The sequence below is a fragment of the Furipterus horrens genome, unplaced genomic scaffold, assembly GCF_987537825.1.
Source record: "Furipterus horrens unplaced genomic scaffold, mFurHor1.1.pri manual_scaffold_8, whole genome shotgun sequence".
In the NCBI taxonomy this organism is placed as follows: Eukaryota; Metazoa; Chordata; class Mammalia; order Chiroptera; family Furipteridae; genus Furipterus; species Furipterus horrens.
The window spans coordinates 62,687,374-62,714,699 of NW_028327178.1; the positions used below are offsets into that span (position 1 = coordinate 62,687,374).

Genomic DNA, 27,326 nt, shown 5'->3' on the forward strand with positions numbered 1-27,326 from the left:
TATTTTAGTATCCTACAGAGTGGTTTTACTGTCTGAAATATCCTCTGTGCTCTGCATATTTATCCTTTCCTCCCTTTAACTTGCCCTGACACCCACTGATCTTTTTACTACTTTCATTGTTTTTATCTCTTCCAGAATTTTATATAGTTGGAATCATACAGCATGCAAATATTTTCTTCCAGTCTGTAACTTGTCTTTCCATTTTCAACAGTGTCTTTATAGAGCATAAGTTTTACATTTAAAAAAAAAAAATTATTTTCAGAGAGAGGGGAATGGAGGGAGAAAAAGAGGGAAAGAAACATCTATTGGTTGCCTCTCATATGCCTCCAACTAGGGACCTGGCCTGTACCTTAGGCATGTGCCCTGACCAGGAATCGAACCTTTAACATTTTGGTTCACAGGCTGGCATTCAATCCACTGAACCACACCAGCCAGGGCAGATGTTTTTAATTTTAGTGAAGTCCAGCTTATCAGTCCTTTCTTTCATGGACTGTGTCTTTACAATTGTATCTAAAACATTATCCCCACACTTAAGGTCAACTAGTTAATATTTATATTATCTTCTAGGAGTTCTGTAGTTTTGTATTTTATGTTTAAATCCATTTTGAGTTAATTTTTGTTAAGGTTGTAAAGTCTGTAGGTCTGTGTCTAGATTTTTTGTGTGTGCATGTGGTTTTCCAATTTTTCTAGCACAATTTGTAGAAAAGACTGTCTTTGCTCTGTTATACTGCCTTTGCTCCTCTGTCAAAGATGAGTTGACTGTATTTGTGTGGCTCTGTTTCTGGACTCTATTCTGTTCCACTGAATCTATTTGCCTTTTCTTTTGCCATTATCATGCTGTCTTGATCCTTGTATCCTGCAAAACCTCCTGGTTTTGTTGTTGATTCTTTTGGATTTTCTCCTTAGACAATTATGTCATCTGTGAAGAAAGACAATTTTATTTCTTTCTTCTCAATTAGTAGAGACATTTATTTCCTTTTCTTGTTTTATGGAATGAGCTAAGACTTCTATTATAATATTATAAATGAGTGGTGAGAGGGGACATTCTTGCATTGTTCCTGATCTTGTTGGGAAAGCTTCTAGTTTGTCACCATTAAGTGTGATGCTCACTGTATGTTTTCTTTTTTTTTAAGATTTTATTTATTTCTTAGAGAGAGAAACATCAGTGTGTGGAGAAAAATCAGTCGGTTGCCTCTCACACCACCCCACCAACTGGGTAGCTGGCCTACATTCCAGGCATGGACCCTGGATCTGGAATCGAACCGGTTACCTTTCAGTTTGCATTTGGTGCTGAAAATTTCTCTTGAAGCACTGCTTTTGCTTCATTCCACAAATTTTAATAAAGTGTTTTTTATTTTCATTTCGTTCAATTTTTTAAAAATTTCCCTTGAGAGTTTTCTTCTTTGACCCATGTGGTATATAGAAGTGTGTGTTACTTAATCTCCCAAGTATTATGGGATTCTTCCAGCTCTTTCTGTTGTTCAGTCCTAGTTTAATTTCATTATGGTCTGAGAGCCGGTATTATATAATTTCTAGCTTATTAAATTTGTTAAGGTTTGCCTTATTGCCCAGAATGTGTTCTTTATTTTATTTTTTTAGGTTTTTCTCCATTCACCTTTATATATTTGTTGAAGGAAAAGAGTATCTAATAAATATTTAATGGAATTTTTGTGATTCTTTTGTGTGTGTGTGCTCAGGTTTTTTTTATTTAATTATTTTTAATTTAAAAAAAATTTTGTTTTTCTATTACAGTTGTCCCACTTTTTCCCCTATTGCCCCCTCCCAACCCAACCCACCCCTTCTCCACAGTCAATCCCCACTCCGCTGTCCATGTCTGTGGGTTATTTATACTAGTTCATTTACTAAACCCTTCCCCTACTTACCCCACTTCTCTCCCTCCCACCCACCCCCTGGTAACTGTTACTCTGTTTCTTGTCTACATGTCTCTGGTTCAACTTTGCTTGTTTGTTTCTGTTGGTCTTTAGTTTCCTTTATTAGGTGATATCATATGGTATTTGTCTTTCGTTGCCTGGCTTATTTCCCTAAGCATAATTCTCTCTAGTTCCATCCATGTTATTTCAAATGGCAGGAGTTCCTTTATTCTTTCTGCTGCATAGTATTCCACTGTGTAAATGTACCACAGTTTTTTAATCCACTCCTCTAGAGATGCGCACTTAGGCTGTTTCCAGCACTTGGCTCTTGTAAACAGCGCTGCTATGAACATAGGGGTGCATAAGTTCTTTTGAATTGGGGTTTCAGGATTCTTCGGGTATAATCCTAGCAGTAGAATTGCTGGTTCAAAAGGCAGTTCCATTTTTAGTTTATTGAGGAAATGCCATACTGTTTTCCACAGTGGCTGTACTAATTTGCATTCCCACCAACAGTGCACTAGGGTTTCTGTTTCTCCACATCCTCGCCAGCACTTGTTTGTTGATTTGTTGATGATGGCCATTCTGACCGGTATGAGGTGGTATCTCATTGTGGTTTTTATTTGCATCTCTGATGGCTAATGATGTTGAACATTCTTTCATATGCCTATGAACCCTCTGTATGTTCTCCTTGGAGAAGTGTTTGTTCAGGTCCTTTGCCCATTTTATAATTGGGTTGTCTATCTTCTTGGTGTTGAGATGTGTAAGTTCTCTATATATTTGCAGATCAATCCCTTGTCTGAGATATCATTGCCAAATATGTTTTCCCATATGGTTGGTTTCCTTTTCATCTTGCTGATGTTTTCTTTTGCTGAGCAGAAACTCTTTAGTTTGATGTAGTCCCATTTGTTTATTCTTTCCTTTATTTCCCTTGCCTTAGGAGATATATCAGTGAAAATGTTGCTACGTGGGATATCTGAAATTTTCCTGCCTATTTTTTCCTCTAGGACTTTTATGGTATCACAGCTTACATTTAAGTCTTTGATCCATTTTGAGTTTATTCTGGTGTATGGTATAAGTTGGTGGTCTAGTTCCATTTTTTTGCATGTCCCTGTCCAGTTCTCCCAACACCATTTGTTGAAGAGGCTCTTTTCACTCCATTTGATGTTCTTTCCCCCTTTGTCAAATATTAATTGACCATATGAACCTGGGTTTATTTCTGGGCTCTCTATTCTGTTCCATTGATCTATAGGTCTCTTTTTATGCCAGTACCAGACTGTTTTGATTACCGTGGCCTTGTAGTATAGTTTGATATCAGGTATTGTGATTCCTCCTACTGTGTTCTTCCTCAAAATTGCTGTGGCTATTTGGGCTCTTTTTTGGTTCCATATAAATTTTTGAAGTATTTGTTCTAGATCTGTGAAATATGTCATTGGTATTTTAATAGGGATTGCATTGAATCTATAAATTGCTTTGGGTAGTATGGACATTTTAATGATGTTGATTCTTCCCGTCCATGAGCATGGTATATGCTTCCATTTATTTGTATCTTCTTTAATTTCTTTCTTCAGTGCTATGTAGTTTTCTGAGTACAGGTCTTTTACCTCCTTGGTTAAGTTTATTCCTAGGTACTTTATTTTTCTTGTTGCTATAGTAAGTGGGATTTTTTTTTTTAGTTTTTATCTCTGATTCTTATTGTTTATGTACAAAAATGCTTTTGATTTCTGAATATTGACTTCATACCCTGCTATTTTGCCAAATTCACTTATTATGTCAAGTTGTTTTTTAATGGAATCTATAGGGTTTTCTATGTACACTATCATATCATCTGCAAATAGTGATAGTTTTACTTCCTCTTTTCCAATTTGGATGCCTTTTATTTCTCTTTCTTGTCTGATTGCTATGGCCAGAACTTCCAACACTGTGTTGAATAGGAGTGGTGAGAGTAGACATCCTTGTCTTGTTCCTGATCTCAAGAGGAATGCTTTCAGTTTTTGTCCATTGAGTATGATGTTGGCTTCAGATTTCTTGTCCAGAATGTGTTCTAATTTGGTAAATGTCCCGTGTGAGCTTGAGAGGAATGTATATTCTCACCAGTTGGATTACCTAGTGGATTATCTATTACCTATCAGTTGATTGATAATGCTATTTAGCTCAACTATGTATTTTGCTGAAGTCTCCAACTCTTATAGTGGATTGAGCTATGTATTTTGACAATTTGTTATTAGGTATGTACACATTAAGAATGTCTTCATGGAGAATTGACCCTTTATCATTATGTAAATTCGGGGTTTTTTTCCTTCACACTTTTCCTTCTTCTGAAGTTGACACTCTGAAATTAATATAGCTATTTTAGCTTTCTATTGTTCAGTGTTGGCATGATATTTGTTTGGTCCTCTATTTTTTAAAAATTTATTTATTTATTCTTAGAGGAGGAGGGAGGAGGAAAGAGATGGAGAGAAACATCAATGTGTGGTTGCCTCTTGCACACCCCAACTGGGGACTTTGCCTGCAACCCAGGCGTGTGCCCTGACTGGAAGTCAAACCGGCGATCCCTTGGTATGTAGGCCGGGACTCAGTCCACTGAGCCACACCAGCCAGGGCCAGTGTTCTATTTTTAATGTATACGTGTCTTTACATTTAAAGTGGGTTCTTACAGACTATATATAGTTGTATATAGTTGTGTCTTTTTTTTTTTTAAATCTACTCTGATTTATAAGTCTTTGTCTTTTAATTGGTATATTGAGACCATTAATGTTTAAAGTAAGAATTGAAGCAGTTGGATTAGTAACTACCTTATTTATTACTGTTTTCTATTTCTTGCCCTTGTTTTTTGTTCCTAATTTTGTCTTCTGTCTCTTTTGTAATTTTTATGATTACACTTTCTGTCCTTTCTTAGCATATCAGTTACTTTTACAAAGAATTTGTTGATGGTTGCCCTACAGTTTATATTATACATTTAAAAATTATGTTATGTGCCCTGGGCTTGTATGGCTCAGTTGGTGGGAACATTGTGCCATTTACCTACTTAGAGCTGCTCAATTAAGTAGTTGAGGGTTTGATCCTGGTCTGGGTGTGTAAGATCCTCAGTCTGGGTGTATATGGGAGGCAACTGATCAATGCTTCTCTCTCACATTAATGTTTTATTCTCTTACTTCTTCTCTCTCTAAAAAAGAAATGAGAAAATGTTCTCGGATGCGGACTTTAAAAAATATATATATATATATATATATATATAAAACGTTTCATGAATCTGCATGTCGTCCTCCTGTGGGGCTGTGCTAATCTCTGTATTTTTTCAATTTTAGTATATGTGCTGCTGAATTGAGCACCTAATGTGCTTTAATTTTATCCTGAGGGACATCCTAGCAGTTCCTTCCATTTAATTCGATATGATCAGCCTCAAAGGCAGACACTGATATAAGATAGACATGAACATGTGTCCCTGAGTGCCAAGCCCAAGAGAGTAGAAAATACTCATGGTTTTATCACTAACTGGTGTCTGCTACACCCTTGCTCCAGTGTCAGGCTCAAGCCCACAGGCAGATGCCTCAGATGCAACAATTTTGCTGCTGCATGTTTTAAGGACTTTTTGTTCCCAGATAACACTTCTCCATCTTCAGAACTGCCATTTCTTCTCTGGAGATGAAAAACACCAGTAAGCTACCGTTGTTGTAGAAGGTAGTATGATTACAGTTCTTTGGCTAACCAAGTAATACTCATTCTTCTTTATTTTTTTAAACAGATGTGATGTTTACTGGTACAGCAGATGGGCGGGTTGTAAAATTTGAAAATGGTGAAGTAGATACCATCGCCCAGTTTGGGTCTGGCCCATGCAGTAAGTCAGTGACAATTTCCCCCACATATGTCTCTTAGTCATTCAGAAAGGTGCCAAATGGCCTGTGTAAGTCAGGTTCACCCTTGGAGAAAAAGAGCTCTGACCAACTGGCAGATAGCCTGATTTGGGTGTTGCCATGTGCTCTTCATTTGCCAGTAGTCCTTGGACCTCATGGTGCCTGGCTGTCATCCTTCATCTCAGTTTCCTAGGAAAGCAGTGGTCATGGCAACTGCTAGTTATTTCTCAGCCCTACCACTTGCCATTCTGCAGAGGCCTGTGCTCACTTTTGAGGTAACTTGAAGCTTAACAGATGTTGTTCGAGTGCTACTAGAGCAAAGCAGTCAACTTTGTCATTACTTGGATGCTTGAATGTAATTCCTGCATTAGCTTCTCAGAAATTTCAGCAGTGTCATTCAAAGTGAAAATACCCTGAAGTCACTTCAGTTTTAGAAAACTAGAGTGCAAGAATCTTGCTGTTCAAACACTGGGAGTCCTGACTTCATATTAGCTATCATTTTTTAATAGCTAGAATGTTTTTGTAAAAATGATGCATTTTCATTGTGAAATGCAAGCAACACAAAAGTACAAAGAAGAAAGAAAAAACTACCCCAGAGTCTTTTCAGATGTAACTGTTATTGGCATATTAATGACTAACTTCTCAGATATCTTTATGTTCATGGATGTTTACAGCCACCCATGGTTATATCAGATGGAAGCATACTCTACACTTGGTTCTTTAACCTGCCTTTTTCCACTCCATATTTTGACTCTAAATGCCTCTAAGTAAGCACCATGCAGCAAGCACCCCTGCTTCTGCTGTTAGCTTCTCTGCAGTGAACACTCTGCAGTAAACACTCCATGGTAAACACCTTACAATGGGCACCCTTTGGTAGGTACTCACAGTAAGCACCTTACAGGAAGCACCTTGCAGTAAGCTCTCTCCATAGTGGGCACCCTGAATTAAGGATCCTTGTAGTAAGTACCCTGCAGTAAATATGCATTGCCACTGGTTTTAAAAGAGTGTAAGTAGTAGAGCAAGGGAGTTAATCTAAGGAATTAAATAGTAACTCTTCCTTTATGCCAGTAGGGAGAAAACCATCATGCTCCAGGCTGTTGAGATTAACCTTCCAACTCCTGAGGTTCTGCAGGGATTCTGAAATTTAAGCCTGGTTCCTGATGACATCCCTGAGTTAACTGTTAAAATCTTGGGGTGCTGATGTGAACACAATTCTTTGGTACCTATTGCTGTGCATATGTCCAAATCTGGATTCTGAGGTGGTTCCTCTGGACATGCAGGACAATTGTCCTAAATTCTAGGGGACTAGAATACTGGGGGGTGGGTTTGTCTGCAAGGTTGTTGTCTTTTTTTGTTCTCTACAGCGCTGTGCATAGTTAGGAAGGGATGGATGAGGTGCTTGTATACTGATGGGGGCACAGGCAGAATCGGACCAGCCACCAATTTATGTCCATTTGTTTCTCTAGAAACCCGAGATGATGAACCTACTTGTGGTAGACCCTTGGGCATCCGGGCAGGGCCCAACGGGACCCTTTTTGTGGTTGATGCATACAAGGGACTATTTGAAGTAAATCCTTGGAAACGTATGTGACAATATTTTATTTCCTTCTGTGATGATTTCAGATTTTTAAAACAATATGTGCATAAGTGGATTTAGTAGATTTGTTCAATACAGTCTACTGGAGATGCTAATATTTTCTTATTCATTGATTGGAACTGAAAGCTTTGCCTTATGAATATCAGCTAATATAAATACCATATAAATTCCTACTCATGTTCATTTAATTAATATCTTAATTTCTTCTGGCGTTTGTGTTTTAGCCACAGGCTCAAAAGGACTTATTTTGAGGATGTTAGACCTACTCCTTCCATCTTTGTTTTTCTTGTCTCTCTTTATGTCTTGGCTTTCTGTATTTTTGCCTCTTAGACTTCTCTTATCCTTACCCTACATCTCTGTCTTTTCATCTTCTTTCTCCAGCTCCTCCACCCGTTCCTCTCCCTTGACTGGTCATGATATCACTTTGACCAGCAGTGTAACATTTGCTGTATGTGCTTTAGCAGGGGAGGGTCATGCTATAGAGGGGTTTGTTATCACAGGTGGTGCGTGGGACCCTGGGTTCAGGCACTACAGACTGACTGCATGGGTCTGCTCTGCCATTGGCTGGCTCTGTGACTATGTAAGTTACTTGGCTTCTCTGCGCAAACTTTCCTCATCCACGAATAGGGGTAATGTTGTCGCCTGCCATGTCGGTTGTTGTGAGGGTTTAATGTTATACATGGAAAGAGCTTAACACTTAATAAATGTTTATTCTACTCTTTAAAACACTTACTACCTTTCTTATTTATTTAAAAGCAAATTAATAGAACATTTTCTCTTTCTTTCAAACAAATAGAAAATTGCCTTTTCCTAAGACTTTTAATAGATTTTTAAGTCCGTTAGTCTTGATAAGAAAAAGTTCCTTATCCTTAAAGGAAGGGTTTTTCTTTAATGTAGTTAGTCTAAAAATAAATTCATCAGTTAACTGATGAAAGGAAGAAAAACATTTTTTTTACTATAAGAAGGAATAAGTCTTCTAACATGTGGCATGGAGAAGCCATTTTAGTTTTTCTTTTTAAATCAGTCTAAATAATATTATTTGTTTATTTATTTATTTTTAGAGAGAGGGGAAGGGAGGGAGGAAGAGAGGGAGAGAAACATCAATGTGTGGTTGCCTCCTGTGCGCTCCCAACCAGGGACCTGGCCTGCAATCCAGGCATGTGCCCTGACTGGGAATCAAACTGCTGATCCTTTGATTTACAGTCACTGAGCCATACCAGCCAGTGCTAAATAATATTTTTAAATAATTGACGTACAAGTTCTTAGAATGAAAGCAAGTCTTTTTCTCCCTCCTTTCCTTTTCTTTCTTTCTTTCTTTCTTTCTTTTCTTCCTTCCTTCCTTCCTTTTTCTTCTTTGCTGCTTCAGGCGAAGTGAAATTGTTGCTATCCTCTGACATACCCATTGAGGGGCGGAAGATGTCCTTTGTGAATGACCTCACAATAACTCGGGATGGGAGGAAAATTTATTTTACGGATTCTAGCAGCAAATGGCAAAGACGAGATTATCTACTTCTGGTTATGGAAGGAACGGATGATGGACGGTGAGTGTGTATTTTATATCTTCTGCTTAGTAAGATCATCAATCAGGTAAGGTAACTTTAGCAGAGCTGATTATTTCTGGGATTGGGTGTATTTCTGAGCATAACATTTCAGCATTTCAGATAGGACCTTAATGGCTTCTTGAAATGGGTGATGGATGCAACAAAGCAGAGCAAGATGGTCTTACTCTGTCTTTGATGAGAAGAAATAAAAATAGGCCAGTCCCTGTGCGGGTGTGGTCTAGGCAGTTTGGGAGAGTCCTACAAGCAGGCCTGGATTTTAGGTTGCCCCTCTAGAGGCTGGAACCATAGTGGCCTCCCTATGCTGAGCCAGCTCCCATGTCAATGAGAGAACTAACTGGGGCATGTCTGGAAGAGGATGCCTAGGGCTGCCATGGATGGGGAAGGGCCCCTAGGGACCAGCCTGGAACCAGATTTGAGCAGGGAACCACCAGGGGCCTTGTCACTCTAGTGTACAGTTGAGTCACCTTCCACAGGTCCCTGCACAAAGGGGAGCAAGGCCCCAACCCAGTAGGGGCGTTCAGTACTCTCCCTGTGTGACCTTTTGCTGTTGGCATCCACAGCCTACTAGAATATGATACTGAGACCAAGGAAGTAAGGGTTTTACTGGACCATTTGCGGTTCCCTAATGGAGTGCAGCTTTCTCCTGCAGAGGACTTCATCCTGGTGGCAGAGACAACCATGGCAAGGATAAGAAGGTATGTGTAGCATCTGCTGAGCTGTCAGTGTTCACCAGAGCTCTTTGTGCTCGGGATGGGCATGTAGGTGTTGCTGGACAGAATCTGAGAATCAGCAGGGCACTTTCTCCTTTGTGTAACAGTGATAATGTCAAACTCAAGGGTGCATTTTTTTCCTCCCATTTCTCAGACTACTTGAGCGTCATAGTCTGCGAGACTTAATTTAATGTTGACTGTGTATCCCAGGTCCCTTTCCCTACCAGTGGCTCTTGATCCACCACTTTTTTCAAAACTGTGTCTAGCTGGACCCAGGGCTCATGAGTACCTCTTTCAGTAGGTATATCTTTGTTTATAATGGACATGTTTATAGTTGTTTCCATAAACTTATTGGAACCAAGACTAATTCGGTGCTTGGTTAAATTTGGGGGCGGGGCGCTGCTGCTCACACCTGCTTGGGTGAATTTTTCAGATTCTACATTTCTGGCCTGATGAAAGGAGGGGCCGACCTGTTTGTGGAGAACCTGCCTGGATTCCCAGACAACATCCGGCCCAGCAGCTCTGGAGGGTATTGGGTCTGCATGTCAACCATTCGCTCCAACCCTGGGTTTTCAATGTTGGATTTCTTATCTGGGAGACCTAGTATTAAAAGAATGATTTTTAAGGTAACAGAAAACTGTAATTCCAAAAACCAAATAATTAGAAGATGCATCTAATTATGACTTCTTTTGATTTATATCTCTAGAAATTCTAGTTCTGTTTATAATATTTAGTACTTTTAGTGACTTCTTTAAAAGACCTTTTATTCTTCAACCTGACATGTAAACTTAAACATCTGAACTCTGATTTTTTTCTTCTGGTTTTCTGGTCTGGGGGTTTCTATCATTACTCACCATCCTGACCTTTTGGGGCCTCTACCTGCCTGTCATCTTTGCTTTTCTTGCTGTGAGATGGCTTTTTTCAGACCTTCTGCCCTCTGCTCCAAACTCTGCAACGTGGCCTCCCCCTTCCTGCTAGCAGGTGACACTGCTCCTCAAAGGGTTATCAGGTGTGTCTTCCTGTGGCCATACATGTAAACCCACTCACCTTTGGTTCCCATTCTGCCCTGCTCCCTTTTCCCTTCTTGGAACCTCCTGTCAGTCACCCCTCTCCACAGAATTTTGCTTTTTGACATTTTAGCACACTAAATTCTTTCCGTTAAAAAAAAAACTTCTACCCTCACCAATAGCCCTTCAGTGAAGCCTTTAAATGACCCCTCAGTACAGCCTTTATTAAATGTTCATCATTTTTTCAGTGATGTCAGTGAAATACCCCACATGTAACCTAACATGTTTTACAATGAGATTGAGTAACTTGATACAGACAGGTACTTTTATCAGACAGAAATCTTGTTTTTAAAAAACTCAATTTTATAGTCTGAATAGTATTTGAAATTGATATTGAATATTTGAATATATATTAAAATATTTGTAACTTAAAGTCCTGGAAGATACCAGGCAGCAATTACTGAGTCAATGTGGTGCCAGGCCCTGTGTCTGGGCCCTGGAAAGGGGCTGCTCAGTCAGGCTGGCCCATGGCTTTCAGTGTTGTTCTGAATTGAGTGGGTCATTGTAGAAAATCCTGATCTGTTCAGAAACGACACATTCCTCCTCTTTGTCTTCTTGGCTTCATAGCCAACATCTGTTCTCACTAGAACCTAGGAGAAGGCAGAATGATAGGGCGGGCAACAAGAGAGGTTTTGAAGAAGACTACATCAATTGTGGGACCATGGGCAGATATGGTCTCTCTGCCTCAATTTTTTTCATCAGTCAAGTGGAAAGAATACTAGCATTTCATTAGGTGCTGAAAAAAATGTAATGAGACTATACACAGTACACCCTTTGCTGAGTGTAGTAAGTGTTCAGTTTCTGTACCTGTCAGTTTTTCTTCAGCAAAGATGTAATCTCTTGGTGGTGGGTGTTTGTTTCTCTCCCTTGATAGAATGTGTGCTTCTTCAGAATGGGTATTTTTTAAAAATTATATTTTATTGATTATGCTATTACAGTTCCAATTTTTCCCCCTTGTCCCCCCTCCAGCCAGCACCCCCCACTGTGTCAGGCAATCCCCACATCATTGTCCATGTCCATGGGTCATGTGTATAGTTCTTTGGCAACTCCATTTCCTATACTGCACTTTACACCCCCCATGGCTGTTTTGTAACTACCTATCTATACTACGTTTTTATGTTTCATTTAATTTTTTAATTATATTTTATGATATGCTATTACAGTTGTGCCAATTTTCCCCCCTATGCCTCCTTCCATCTGCATCCCCCACTCCTTCAGGCAATCCCCACACCATTGGTTCTTTGGCTACTACATTTCCTGTACTGTACTTTACATCCTCATGGCTATTCCATAACTACCTACTTGTACTTCTTAATCCCCTCACCTCTTCACCAATTCCCCTACACCCCCCTCCCATCTGGCAACTATCAAAACACTCTCTGTGTCCATGATTCTGTCTGTGTTCTTTTTGTTTGCTTAGTTTGTTTTTTAGATTCAATTATTGATAGATATGTATTTATTGCCATTTTATTGTTCATAGTTTTGATCTTCTTTTTATTAAATAAGTCCTTTTAACATTTCATATAATAATGGTGTGGTGATGATGAACTCCTTTATTTTTTTCTTGTCTGGGAACCTCTTTATCTGCCTTTCAATTCTAAATGATAAATTTGCAGGGTAGAGCAGCCTTGGCTCTTGGTCCCTGCTTTTCTTGACTTTGAATATTTCTTGCCATTTCCTTCTAGCCTGCAAAGTATCTTTTGAAAAGTCAGCTGACAGTCTTAGGGGAACTCCCCTGTAGGTAACTATCTTCTTTTCTCTTGCTGCTTTTAAGATTCTCTCTTTTAAAAAAAAAATTATTTATTTATTATTTTTAGAGATGGGAAGGGAGGGAGAAAGAGGAGAGAAACATCAATGTATGGTTGCCTCTTGCATGCCGCCAGCTGGGGACCTTGCTGGAGACCTGGCCTGCAACTGAGGCATGTGCCCTGACTGGGAATCAAACCAGTGACCCTTTGGTTCGCAGGCCGGCACTCAATCCACTTAGCCACGCCAACCAGGGCTTAAGATTCTCTCTTAATCTTTAACCTTTGGCATTTTAATTCTGACGTGTCTTGGAGTGGGCCTCCATCTTGTTTCAGACTCTGTGCTTCCTGGACCAAATTAGGGAACTCTTCTTTCATTATTTTTTTTCAAATACATTTCCAATTTCTTGCTCTTTCTCTTTTCCTTCTGGCACCCCTATGTTGCAAATGTTGGGATGCTTGAAGTTGTCTCAGTGGCTGTTTACACTATTCTTTTTCTTTTATTTTTATTCTTTGTTCTTGTTCTGATTGGTTGGTTGTTGCTTCCTTATATTCCAAATCATTGATCTGATTCTCAGCTTCATCCACTCTACTGTTGTGTTCCTGTAAATTGTTCTTTATTTTAATTAGTGTATCCTTAATTTTTTTTTTTTAATTTTATTTTTTGGTTATTCAATTACAGTTGTCCCATTTTTCCCCCGTTGCTCCCCCCTCCCCGCCCATCCCTTCTCCCACAATTGTATCCCTCCCCATTGTCCATGTCCATGAGTGATTCATATACGTTCCTTGACTAGACCCTTTCCTTACTCATCCCCCATCTCTCCCTCCCCCCTCCCCCCTACTGACTACTATTCTAGTCTTTGCCTATTTAGTTCGTTTGTTTGTGTTGCTCTTTAGTTTCCTGTATTGGGTGATATCATATGGTATTTTGCTTTCTTTGCCTGGCTTATTTCACTAAGCATAATTCTCTCTAGTTCCATCCATGTTGTCGCAAATGGCAGGAGTTCCTTCTTTCTTTCTGCTACATAGTATTCCATTGTGTAGATGTACCACAGTTTTTTGATCCACTCATCCACAGACGGGCACCTAGGCTGTTTCTAGCACTTAGCTATTGTAAAAAGGGCTGCTATGAACATAGGGGTGCATAAGTTCTCTTGAATTAGGGTTTCAGGATTTTTTGGGTATAATCCTAGCAGTGGAATCACTGGTTCAAAAGGCAGTTCCATTTTTAGTTTTTTGAGGTAATTCCATACTGTTTTCCATAGTGGCTGCATCAGTCTGCATTCCCACCAACAGTGCAGTAGGGTTTCTGTTTCTCCACATCCTCGCCAGCATTTGTTGTTTGTTGATTTGTTGATGATGGCCATTCTGACAGGTGTAAGGTGGTATCTCATTGTGGTTTTTATTTGCATCTCTCTGATGGCCAATGATGTTGAGCATTTTTTCATGTGCCTATGGACCTTCTGTATGTCCTCTTTGGAGAAGTGTTTGTTCAGGTCCTTTGCCCATTTTTTAATTGGGTTGTTTGTTTTCTTGATGTTGAGTTGTATAAGCTCTTCATATATTTGGAGATCAGTCCCCTGTCTGTGATATCATTGGCAAATATGTTTTCCCATATGGTTGGTTTCCTTTTCATCTTGCTGATGTTTTCTTTTGCTGAGCAGAAACTTTTTAGTTTGATGTAGTCCCATTTGTTTATTTTTTCCTTTATTTCTCTTGCCTTGGGAGATGTATCCGTGAAGATATTGTTACGTGGGATATCTGAAATTTTCCTGCCTATGTTTTCCTCTAGGACTTTGATGGTGTCACGGCTTACATTTAAGTCTTTGATCCATCTTGAGTTTATTCTCGTGTGTGGTGTAAGTTGGTGGTCTAGTTTCATTTTTTTGCACGTCCCTGTCCAGTTCTCCCAGCACCATTTGTTAAAGAGGCTCTTCTCACTCCATTTTATGTTCCTTCCTCCTTTATCAAAGATTAGTTGACCATAGAGGCCTGGGTTTATTTCTGGGCTTTCAATTCTGTTCCACTGATCTATATGTCTGTTCTTATTCCAGTACCAGACTGTTTTGATCACAGTGGCTTTGTAGTATTGTTTCATGTCTGGTATCGTGATTCCTCCTGCTGTGTTCTTCTGTTTCAAGATTGCTTTTGCTATTGGGGGTCTTTTTTGGTTCCATATGAATTTTTGGAGGATTTGTTCTAGGTCAGTGAAATATGTCATTGGTATTTTAATAGGGATTGCATTGAATTTGTAAATTGCTTTGGGTAGTGTGACCATTTTGATGATGTTGATTCTTCCCATCCAAGAACATGGTATTTGCCTCCATTTATTTGTATCTTCCTTAATTTCTTTCTTCAGTGTTGCATAATTTTCAGTGTACAGGTCTTTTATCTCTTTGGTTAAGTTTATTCCTAGGTACTTTATTTTTCTTGTTGCTAGAGTAAATGGTATTTTCTTTTTTGCTTCTGTCTCTCAGATTTTATTGTTGGTGTACAGAAATGCCTTATATTTCTGTATATTTATTTTGTACCCCGTTTTTTTTGCCAAATTCACTTATTCTATCAAGTAGTCTTTTAGTGGAGTTTATAGGGTTTTCTAGGTATACTATCATGTCGTCTGCAAATACTGATAGTTTTACTTCTTCTTTCCCAATTTGGATGCCTTTTATTTCTTTGTCTTGTCTGATTGCTGTGGCTAGGACTTCCAACACTATGTTGAATAGAAGTGGGGAAAGTCGACAGCCTTGTCTAGTTCCTGATATCAGGGGGAATGCTTTCAGTTTTTGTCCATTGAGTATGATGTTGGCTTCAGGCTTCTCATATATAGCCTTAATGATGTTAAGGTATGCTCCCTCTATTCCCATTTTGCTGAGTGTTTTCAACATAAATGGGTGTTGTACTTTATCAAATGCTTTTTCTGCATCTATAGATATGATTGTGTGGTTTTTGTCTTTCATTTTGTTTAGGTGATGTATTATATTTATTGATTTGCGAATATTAAACCATCCTTGCATCCCTGGGATGAATCCCAGTTGGTCATGGTGTATGATCTTTTTGATGTATTGTTGAATCCGGTTTGCCAAAATTTTATTGAGGATTTTAGCATCTATGTTCATCAGTGATATTGGCCTGTAGTTTTCTTTCTTTGCTGTGTCTTGACCTGGTTTTGGGATGAGGGTAATACTGGCTTCATAGAAAGAGTTTGGGATTTTTCCCTCTTCTTGGATTTTCTGGAATAGTTTGAGGAGGGTAGGAGTTAGTTCTTCCCTAAATGTTTTGTAAAATTCGCCTGTGAAGCCATCCGGTCCAGGGCTTTTGTGTGCAGGGAGATTTTTGATTACTGTTTCAATTTCCTTCTTTGTTATTGGTCTGTTGAGACTTTCTACTTCTTCTTGATTCAGTTTTGGAAGGTTATATGTTTCTAGAAATCTGTCCATTTCTATTAAGTTGTCAAATTTCTTGCCATATAGTTGTTTGTAGTAGTTTCTCATAATTGTTTGTATTTCTGAGGTATCAGTCGTGATTTCTCCTCTTTCATTTCTGATTTTGTTTATTTGGGTCTTCTCTTTTTTTCCTTAATGAGCCTGGCTAGAGGCTTGTCAATTTTGTTTATTTTTTCAAAGAACCAGCTCCTAGTTTTGTTGATTTTTTGGATTGTTCGTTTCGTTTCTATGTCGTTTAATTCTGCTTTGATCTTGATGATTTCCTTTCTTCTTTTTGCCCTAGGCTTTGTTTGTTGTTGCTGTTCTAGTTCTTGTAGCTTTATGGTTAGGTTTTTTATTTGAGATTCTTCTAGCCTTTTCAGATATGCCTGTATTGCTATGAACTTCCCTCTTAGGACTGCTTTTGCTGTGTCCCATAGGTTTTGGGCTGTTGTGTGTTCATTGTCATTAGTTTCTAGAAATTTCTTGATTTCTTCTTTGATGTCATTGTTAACCCATTCGTTATTTAAGAGCGTGTTATTCATTCTCCATGAGTTTGGGTGTCTTTGATTTTTTTCTCTGAGGTTGATTTTTAGTTTCAAGGCATTGTGGTCTGAAAAGATGCTTGATTTAATTTCAATTTTCTTGAATTCGTTGAGGCTTGTTTTGTGTCCTATTATGTGGTCTATCTTTGAAAATGTCCCATGTGCCTTTGAAAAGAATGTATATTTTGCTTCTTTGGGGTGAAAAGTTCTATATATATCAGTTAAGTCCATGTGGTTTAGTGTGTTGTTCAATGTCTGTATATCCTTGGTGTTTCTTTGCTTGGATGATCTGTCTATTGTTGGTAATGGAGTGTTAAAGTCCCCTACTATGAGTGTGTTGTTCTTAACATCCTTCTTGTGGTCTTCTAGTATTTGCTTTATGTATTTGGGTGCTCCTATGTCGGGTGCATATATGATAAATGTTTATCAATGTTATATCTTCTTGATGAATCGTTCCTTTAAGTATTATGAAATGTCCTTCTTTGTCTCTTTTTATTGCCCTTGCTTTGAAATCCGTTTTGTCTGATATGAGGACTGCTACCCCAGCTTTTTTTTCAGGTCCATTTGCTTGGAATATTTTTTTATATCCCTTTACTTTCAGTCTATGTAAATCTTTTGTTTTGAGGTGTGTTTCTTGTAGACAGCAAATATGTGGGTCCTGTTTTCTTATCCATTCCGTTACCCTATGTCTTTTAATGGGAACATTTAATCCATTTACATTTAACGTTATTATTGACATGTATTTATTCATTTCCCTTTTGTATCTCTGTTCCTCTACCCTTTTTTTGTTTTTTCTCTTCCTTTTTCTTAGAATATTCCCTTTAGCATGTCTTGCAATGCTGGTTTTGTGGAGATGTATTCTTTTAGTTTTCCTCTCTCTGGGAAACTTTATTTCACCTTCCATTTTGAATGAGAGCCTTGCTGGGTAGAGTATTCTTGGTTGTAGGCCTTTGTTTTTCATTGCTTGAAATATTTTTGACCGTTCCCTTCTGGCTTGTAATGTTTCTGTAGAGAAATCGGTCGATAGCCTTATTGGAGCTCCCTTGTATGTTATTTGCTGTTTTTCTCTTGCTGCTTTTAGGATTCTCTCTTTGTCTTGGAGTGTTGCCATTTTAACTATGATGTGCCTTGGAGTGGGTTTTTGGGGTTCCTCTTTATTGGAACTCTCAGTGCTTCTTCGACTTGCATAACTTTTTCTCTCATCAGGTTTGGAAAATTTTCTGTCACTATTTCTCCTATCAGTTTTTCAATTCCATGCTCCTTTTCTTCTCCCTCTCTTATTCCTATGATCCTTAAATTATTTTTTCTACTGCTATCCTGTAATTCCCTTACATCTTGTTCATATTTTTTCAATCTTTTTTCATTTTGCTGTATCATTTGAGAATTATTACCTACATTATCCTCTAACTCACAAATCCGATCCTCTGCTTCGTTTAGTCTGCTTTTGACTGATTCTACTGTGTTTTTCAGTTCAGAGATTGCATTCTTCATTTCTTCCTGGTTCTTGTTGATAGTTTCTATGTCTCTTTTTATGCTGGTGTAGTTCTCTGCAAGTTCCCTGTAATTTTTTTGGAGCTGTTGGTAACTTCCTTGGAGGTTGTCATAGTTGTTTTTGAGGTTTTCGAGCATATCGAGCTTCTTCACCACCATAGTTTTGAATTTCATGTCTGACATTTGGGCTATGTCTATTCCATCTACCTCTCTTTCTGGGGATTCCTGTTTTTTTTTCATTGAGAGGTTGTTTCTGCGTCTTACCATGTTGGATTCTTCTTGTTTGTTTTTGTTGTTTGGATTTGTCTGCTTTGCCTTCCCACCTTTGTGGTATGAGATTTTTTATGGTAGATCTGGGGGTTTCAGTGGTGCAGTCTCTTTGATCTCCTGAGCCTGATCTTCTTGGGGTTCCTTTTATATCGTTTGTTTATGCTGTCTGGTTATATTTCAGATTTTTTTTTGTTAGGATATTCCTTCTGGCTTGTTGATTGAGCGTCACTCTAGCCACTTTATCGCGAATTCTTTTGTGGAGATGCTGTTAAAAACATAAACACACAGCCCCAGCAGGAGACCCGCACCCTCAAAAATATCCCCCACCCTCTATCCTGCTATCATCAGCCAACGAGCCAGTATTAATATAGATGTAGAGAGATTAGAGCTTTTACACTACAGGAAGAATAGATAAGGGTTGTTTTAGTGAGGGAAAAATATGATTTTTTGAGAGAGGGGATAATAGGTTAATAATAGATGAGACTGTGCAAGACAGTAGGTAATATTTACGTTGTATGTTAATAAATATAGAAAAAAAAAGGGGGAAGAGTGCAGAATATAGTAGGAAAGTGGAATTATATAGTATTGGATTTAAATAGTAGTTACAGTCTATTTATTTTGAGTGAAAGGGAGGCTAAACTAGGTCCACAAATAAATAAACAACAATTGAAGAAGAGGGATAAGAGGGAAAGATTATATAAAACAGATTAGAGATATAGTTTGTTTTTCTCTCCTTCCTTCCCCTCCCACTTCTCCCCCCTCCCCTTCTCTTTCAGGAAGAAAAGAAAAAGGAAAAAGGGAAAAAGGAAAAAAAAAAAAAGGAATGTTTTTACTCAGTTCAGCCTTCTTGTGTCGTCTTCTTTTTCTGCGTCCACAGCTGGTCTAATGTGATGGGTCAGAGATTCCTATTCCTTACAGGAGTGGTGTGCGCGTGGTGGCCGGCAGGGCGCAATGCAAGGCAGCCAAGAGCCCACCTCAGGTCTGCCACGCTGTGTTCCAGGAAAGCAGGCCACGTTGCGCTCTGGGGAAGCTGCCCGGCAGCACGCTGTCTCCTGTCCTCCGGCGCCAATGCCACTCGGTCGAGTCCCGTCTCTGCTGGCAGAGACCCGCCCTCCTCCCGACTCCTCTCCGGGGCAGTCAAACAGGCCGTCCCCAGATGGATTCCATCCAATCCAGCAGTGCCCTGGCTCGACTCCTGCCAGTGTCCAGCTGCTGACCGAGACGTTCTGTCCGCAGCTAGTCCAAACTGCACATGGGTCTCGGGAGCCCGAAACCGCAGCCTCTCCTCACTCCTCCGCCATCTTCCCTCCTATATATTGTATCCTTCATTTTTGAATGGATCTTCTTTATGCTGTTGAGGTCCTCACAAAGTTTGAACATCCTTATAACCAGCCTTTTGAACTCTGCATCTGATAGATTGCTTATCTCCATTTCGTTTAGTTCTTTTTCTGGAGTACTGATCTGTTCTTTCATTTGGGCCATGTTTCTTTGTCTCCTTGTCTTGGCAGCCTCCCTGTGTTTGTTTCTATGTATTAGGTAGAGCTGTTATGACTCCTTGTCTTGATAGCATGGCCTAATGTAGTTGGTGTCCTGCAGGGTCCAATGGCACAGCTTCCCCTATCATCCAAGCTGGGTACTTGAGGTGTACCTTTTGTGTGGGCTTGGTACACCCTCCTCTTGTAGTTGAGCCTTAGTTACTGTTGGCAGGTCAATGATACAGATTTATACAGGCCAATCAGCTGCAAGGACTGGCTCTGGGGTTTCGCAGGTGGTGTAGGCCAAGGTCAGCCCCTACCTGTGTTTTGCCTGGATCTACCCTGCCTGGGCTATAAAGCAATCTGAGATAGCTGCTACTTGTGCTGGGCTTTGGAGATTCCCAGGTAAAGCCAAGTTGTGAATCTAGGATGGCTGCTGCTAATGCTGGGAGTGGGGCTACTTAGCAAGAGATACAGGGTTTGGGGGCTTACTGAGGCTGGCTGTTGCTTTTTTGAGAGGATTTAGGAAGTTTTGAAGCATGAGCTAAGACCAGTTGTTCATATGGAAAAGTTTCTGTTAACAGCTTGGAGTCTCTGGATCTCCAGGGCAGGGCAAACAGTTATAGCCAGTTAATGGAGTCTCAGATATGGCACCTGCCTGCCAGCTCTGTTGCTCTGTTGGGAGAGGGTTCAGAAAAGGGACAATGGCCTCTGCCTGCCTTTCTGTGTGGGAGAAAGGTGTCCCCAGCTCTCACTTCAATGGCAGACACCTCAGTTCCTCCCTGTATGCCACTGATGCCTTTCAAGCTGTTATCCCAGTGCTGGAGCTCAGAGGAAGTGAGTTTTAGTGGGTGAGTCTGTGTGTGGTTTCTTTAAGAGGAGCTGCTTGGGATTCCAGAAGTTTCTTCCAACAACTCAGTCCCCAGTGGTTATTGCAGCCAGAAGTTGTGGGGACTTACCTTCCTCGCACTGGAACCCTGGGGTGAGGGGCCTGGTGTGAGGCCAAGACACCTTGCTCCCAAGATATCCCTCCCGAATTTTTATCCACCACACTTGGATGTGGAATCAGGTCATCCCACATCTCCACCCCTCTTACCCATCTCAATGGATGTGGATTCTTTAATTACATAGTTGTCAGACTTCCATTCAACTCAATTTCTGACTGTTCTGAGTGATGATTGTTCTTAATTTTTATGTGATTGTGCAAGGAGGCTAGCCATGTTTACCTATGCTGCCATCTTGACCAGAGGTCCCGTAGTGGGTTTTTTGTTTGTTTGTTTAGTTCACTCCTTTATTCTCAGCACTGAGAACAGTGTCTGGCAACAGTAGGTACTCAGAAGTTATTGTTGAGTAAATGACTCAGAGCACTGAGACTATAAATATGAGACAGAGCTAGAGTGGCAGGATGTGTTCCTCCTGAAAAGTGATTGAAGTCATCAAGTATTTTTTTTAAGTTTTAAGACAGTATCAGACTTAAAAAAGTAGCAAGAGGGTTACAAAGAACTTTTTTCATGAACTATTTGCAAGTAAGTTGTTGACCGGATGCCCCATCATCCTCAGATAGTTCCAGGACCACAGGCCTTGTAGTAAGTTAGATTTTATTCAAAATGTAATCGAAGTCACTGAGGATTTTTTTTTAAGCTTTGAGACAATATTAGACTTAGAAAAATAGCAAGAAGGCTACAAAGAGTTTTCTTCCTGAACTGTTTGCAGGTAAGTTATTGACCTGATGCCCTGTCATTCTCAGATACTTTAGTTATTTCCTACAACAAGGACATTCTCCCTTATGACCAAACAGGAAATTTACATGGGTACTTGCAACTGTTCATCCCACACATCCTATTTAGGTTGTTCCAGTTGCCCCAGTGATGTCCTTTAGTTATTTAGCCCAGGATTAGGCTTGGCCTCTAGTCAACATATCTCTTTATTCTCCTTCAATCTGGAATAGCTTCTCAGTTTTGACCTGTTGGAGGATTATAGGTCAGTTACATTTCAGGATGCCTCTCCATTTGAGCTGTCTAGTGTTTCTCATGATCAGATTCAGGTTATGAATCTCTGGCAGGGAGACCACAGAAGTGAAGTTGGGTTTTCAGTTATGTCTTGTCAGAAGGGGACTGATGTCACCTTGTCCCATGCTGGTAGTGGCAGCATTCATCACTTGAATCAGTGGTGAATGCCAGGCTTCTCCACTGTGAGGTCATTCTTTTTCCATTTGTAATTATTGCATATTTTGTGGGGAGGTACTTTATCACTGAGTAAATATCAGTATGATCTCATGGTTGCCTACTGTACTCAATGGGTTATATACGTAATCTGTTACTATCATTATTTTAATGCTCAAATTGTCCAACTTTGGCTGTAGGAGCCCCTTCAGTGTAGCTCCTTGACCATTGAACATACACCTATCATTCTTAGGGTCGTCCCTTGCTTCCTGGCACCACATTGTTCAGTCTCATCTTGTACTTCCTTGCCTCAACTCTGGAATCAACTATTTGCCCAAGGATTCCTAGTTCTTTCTAGAAGAGATCTGGGTTAAGTGCACATGTTACATTTGGAGCATCACTGCTCACAAATGTCCCTCAGTGGACAATGCAGAGAATGTATACTTGTGTAGTCATATATATACCTATGTACAATATGCATAAACACATTTACACCAACATTTATTTATCATCTGTTTATTTAAATTGAAAACCAGCCCTGGCTCGTACTGGCCTCCGAACCAAAACGTCACAGGTTCGATTTCTGGTCAGGGCACATGCCTGGGTTGCAGGCCAGGTCCCCAGTGAGGGCACGAGAGAGACAACCAATCAGTGTTACTCTCACACATAGATGTTTCTCTCCCTCTCTTTCTCCCTCCCTTCTGCTCTCTCTAAAAATAAATTTAAAAAACCTTAAAAAAAAGAAGAAGAAAACCATAAGTAACGCTGATATCTCTTCTTCCAGTCTAATACCACAGGATTTATTCTAGTTTTTTCCCTTTCTATGATTGTACTTCCTTTATCTAATAATGAGAAACCTGGATCCCATTATCTTTCATACCTACTTGATCAGTTCCTCAAATGTCACCAATTTGTAATGTCCCCATTACATGGCCCCTGCTAGGGCTCTAGCACCCACCTTCTTCCTCCTCTCAACTATGTGAAGGGGCCAGCCTTTCTCCTGAAGGGCTCTGATACCTGCATAAGCTGTCTCCCATGTAAACACCCTCCTCATCCTGTCTGGGCTCTTGATGGCGAGTGCTAGGCCACCCCGCAGTGGAGACACAGTCTCAGCCTGCTTGAGCTCTGATACCGTACTCTGTATCACTGCCCCCACCCTCCTCCGGCGTGAATACTTCCTCACTCAGTTCAGACCTACTCTCCAGTCTGGGCCACTGGGGTTCTACCACCCTCTGTACATACCATCCCTCCTTGGCCCCACAAGCTCCTTTTTGACTGAATTGTTTCAGAGGGGAGTAATGTACTACAAAGAATGGTTTAAAAAGATAACTGTAGCTGCTCTGTGGAGAACAGCCTGTAGTAGGGCTCCACTGGATTGGGGAGCCTGTGTGGAGGTGGTTGGAGTGGCCAGGAGAGGTAGTTGGCAGAGCAGATGACAAGACCCCTTGGTGCTAGGCTTGCAGTGTTGGAGAGAGAGGGATTAAGTGTGAGGGCTGAGTTCCTGGCATCAGCAGCTGGGGTCAGGAGCCCCATCACCTAAGCTGAGGAGTCTGTCGAGTTTGGAAAGCTATTAGAAAAGTACAGATGAAGATTGGTCCCGAACAGTGAGGAATTTAGCACTGGGCATCAGAAAATAGAGGTAGAAAATTGAGAGCTTTCTAGAAAAATGACTAGTTAAACTAATGAGAGGGTATGAGATCTCTTCAGGATAAAATGGAGAGAGTGGAGGGAGAGAACCAATGGCTGAAGGGAGGTGGCATTTCATGGATCCTGGGGAGTTTTATGGAATATTTTGAGCTGTAATGCAACTTTGATCATTTGCTATAAAACCTTCTAGAACACAGTTGACTTGTATATCTGAACATTTTTGTGACTAGGAGATATTATTCATTGGACATTTGTGATTGTGTAGCTATTTCCCCTTATATTAGAAGGTAGAGCCCTGGCCAAGTAGCTCATTTGGTTAGAGCATTGTCCCCATATACCAAGGTTATGGGTTCAATCCCTAGTCAGGGCATATACAAGAATAAACCAATGAATGCATAAATAAATGGAACAACAAATTTATAATAAAAAAAAAGGTAGAGATCTGCCTATTAATTTTCATTTGTTGGTCTTATGCAGTGGTGTCCTTTGTCATCATTTCCTACCTGGTATCCTTCTGTTCTGCCAGAGGTTGCACCATCTGTTTTTCTTTGCTTAAAATCCTTCAGTAGCCTTGTGGGCCTTTTGGCCTAGCTGAACCAAGGGCTAGGCTTCTAGAATGTACCCGCTCAGCATAGGTGTGTTTGATCTCTACACTGTCTACAAGGAGAGCCTAGAGCCATTGTCATATTTCATAGGACATGTTCATTTGACCTGCTGAGTTTCTTTTTTCTTTAGCAAGAATCACATTTAGCTCTCCATCATTTGCACTTCACAGTTAAAACATCTTAAATATAATCAGAGGGTTTGGCATTTATTCTGGTTGGGCTGTGCTGGCTTTAACCCAGCATTTTGGGGTTGATATCAGTCTAGGGCTTGATATCATGTTGTGTCTTCCTCAGAAGGTAAACTCCCCTTATACTGTGCTTTCCTTTCAGCTGTTTAGTCAGGAGATGGTGATGAAGTTTGTGCCACGGTATAGCCTCATTCTAGAACTCAGCGACAGTGGGGCCTTCAGGAGAAGCCTACACGATCCTGATGGGCAAGTGGCCACCTACATCAGTGAAGTGCACGAACATAATGGGCACCTATACTTGGGCTCCTTTAAGGCCCCCTTCCTCGGCAGACTCAACCTTCAGTCTGTCTAGCTGCCCTGATTGCAGTCCTCATCATGGTTGTGCCAGGAGTCACCACACTGGGCACCACGCCTGGTCCAGGACACCATGGACAAAGCCCTTTTCACCTGTAGTACTGGTCCTTGGGAGTGTGGTGTGACACTGTGGATGTATGGGCCCCTGTCGGACAGCTCTCACCTGGGTTTGACTTCATATTTAGAGGGAAGCGTAACATCTGCCATTGGAACATAATAAGTTCATGTAAAACCATTTTCTCTTTAAGAATCCTTTTAAGTACGATAATTCTTTTGTACTTCGGGGATATCATGTACTTTCAGCAGCCCTCAGGGTTTGGTGGATATAGCAGTAGATGAGTTGTTCATGGATCTTGTTTTAGCTACTGGCTCTGTCCTACCAGCCTTGGTATCTTTATTATAAAATGGGGTAATGCCTGTCTTAGGGGGAGGAGCACAGGAAAGGCAAGAATTGCTCAGTGCAAAGTGCATGGAGGCCATTGGATGGAGCTGTGCAAGCACTGATGTTAGCTCTGCATTCTCCAGAGTTGTGTGGGCCTCGGGCCCTTGACCCCTGGGCTTTCCCTTCCATTGTTCCCACCCTCTGGCCTACTGTGGCTCATACCAAGGTTTTTATTAAAACTTCCCAGTCCCTGTCAATCATATAAAGGTAAGGACATGAATAAGTGCATAGGAAAAGCACGTAGATTTCAATAGCTCCAAGAGGACTCATTGGATTTTTCTCTGAAAAACCTACCACCCATATTGAATGACCCAGCAGCTGAGCTAATTTAGGGCAGTCCTGTTGACACACCTTTGTTTCTTACCTCTAGACCTACCACATAAATAATGCACGTGTTAATGTCATATTTACTTGAGTGTCACAAACCCAAAAGTTGGTGTATGTCTACACACTGGTCATAATTTTGTTAGGGAGACCCATTTAATGATGATAATTAAACTTTTATTCTGATTAACCTTTTCTGATGGTGTTGCTGAGGAGTTTCTTCTGTACTTTATAATTATTTTAACAGTGACTGAAATTTGATTCCATCCAGTGTTCATATGAGGATTGTTTTGGCTAGGGTCTTGTTTTAGGGACAAGCAGTTTATCTGATATGCTCAGGACCTCTCATGAGGTAGCAGCCAGCCTCATGCCATTGTCTCCCCTTGTGCCTCCCAGCATAGATTCATTCTTGGGCAGGCTGATACTACACTGCTCTCTTGTTTTCCAGCCTACAAAATGGGTCTATTATCTGTTCCTTTTCTGTTCTGAAGAACAGATTGTGCCTCTGGGATAGTTTTTTTTTTTTTTTTTTTAAGATTCATTTTTAAAGATTTTATTTATTTATTTTAGAGAGTGGGGTAGGGAGAGAGAGGGAAAGAAACATGGATATGAGAGAAAAACATCAATCAGTTACTTCTTGTACATGCCCTGACTGGGGACTGAACCCACAACCTAGGCATGTACCCTTGACTGGGAATTGAACCAATAGCCTCTTGCTTTTGTGGAATGATGCCTAATCTACCGAGCCACATCAGTCAGGGCTCTCTGGGATAGTTTTTAAAAACTTGACAAAGACAATATTTTAAATAAGTAATGATTCTAAATTCAAAGAGGATTGAGAGCTGTGGTAAAATCTGAACCTTTGTGTCTTATTGCTCTGGCTGGCCTTCAACCCCTTAGCTCCCTTTGTCAGCTTCAGCCCCTCACCCCCAACCCCATGTGCTGGTTGGCTTCATTTGGGGGGAAGGTAGTGTCTAGTGGTGGGCTCATCTTGTGTTGCCTCAGGCTAGCTTTATGTGCAGCAACAGTGGAACAGTAGTTTATGCAACCCATATAGTCTCAGATGAATGACAATATTATTTATATAACTTTATAGGAAAGGAAACTGAGTAGTGATTATTAAATATTTTAGTAGATAATGTTGTACCCCACATATTACATATACAAGACTACTAGAGTAAAACCCCATTATTCTGCCACAAAAGTCAATTTATGTGTGCTGGGCCTAAATAAGTTGACTCCTTGACCAAGAATAGAGGGCTTTGCTTTTAGTTCTTAACTTTTACCATTACAAAGAAGCCGGTAAATTGCTTTTTATAGTTTTCGGTAAAGGAGTATTGATTTGACTCAGATGTTAATTTTCTGTCCCAAAGTGTTATTTTCTGCATTTTACTTGTTAGTTTGCCATGGCCAGGTGCAAAATATAGCCTTATTAGGTTTAAATATGTGGTATGTTTTTATTGTAAACATAAAATGGATTTGCTTTAATGTGAATTACTAACGTGGTTTTAAAATTAAATCAAGTTGTTCATTCATTCTGTGCTTCTTTATTATCTATTATAAAAACTCCATCATCAAGAGCCCAACCATAAGAAGGTTCACAACTAACCTCAAAACAAAAATCACCCAGAATTGCCAGAAAATCGAACTGTATGGAAGTCTGACAAGGATTTTAAAGAAGTCATATTCATCCAGATGGGGAACCAGGGTGGAGAGGACATGGTTTGGCAGGGGTGAGGCAGCAGCAGTGGTGGTGGCTGATGGAATGGGCAGACCCACGTTCACATATAGTGAATAAAAAATTGGAAGGGATACCTTGACAGTGAGTGATCTCAGCCCCAGGCCAGACTGCACAGCCCAGGGTTCGAGTGCCAGGAAAATAAGGCCCATAATTTCTGACTATAAAAACCAATGGGCTGCCCTGGCTGCTGTGGCTCAGTGGATTGAGCATCGGCCTGCAAACCAAGTGTCACTGGTTCGATTCCCAGTCAGGGCACA

The 27,326-nt window shown here is 40.3% G+C and overlaps 1 protein-coding gene and 1 non-coding gene across 4 annotated transcripts in view; one reads left to right on the forward strand and one right to left on the reverse strand.

Moving 5' to 3' along the window:
- Positions 1-26,863, forward strand: part of APMAP (adipocyte plasma membrane associated protein) — a 40,738-nt gene extending 13,875 nt beyond the window's left edge. For 2 of the 3 annotated variants that reach the window (XM_090285949.1, XM_090285950.1), the window contains 6 exons: positions 5,614-5,706; positions 7,189-7,305; positions 8,686-8,860; positions 9,442-9,576; positions 10,025-10,217; positions 24,351-26,863. In XM_090285949.1, coding sequence (XP_090142075.1) covers positions 5,614-5,706; positions 7,189-7,305; positions 8,686-8,860; positions 9,442-9,576; positions 10,025-10,217; positions 24,351-24,560 — 923 coding nt within the window. In that variant the 3' untranslated portion in view covers positions 24,561-26,863. The remainder of the gene's footprint in view (positions 1-5,613; positions 5,707-7,188; positions 7,306-8,685; positions 8,861-9,441; positions 9,577-10,024; positions 10,218-24,350) is intronic. The other variant, XM_090285951.1, reaches the window with a different exon arrangement.
- LOC150003044 (U6 spliceosomal RNA) lies at positions 5,098-5,200 on the reverse strand. Its single transcript, XR_016512840.1, has one exon. It is a non-coding gene; the product is annotated as a U6 spliceosomal RNA (small nuclear RNA).
- Positions 26,864-27,326: the final 463 nt, after the last annotated feature.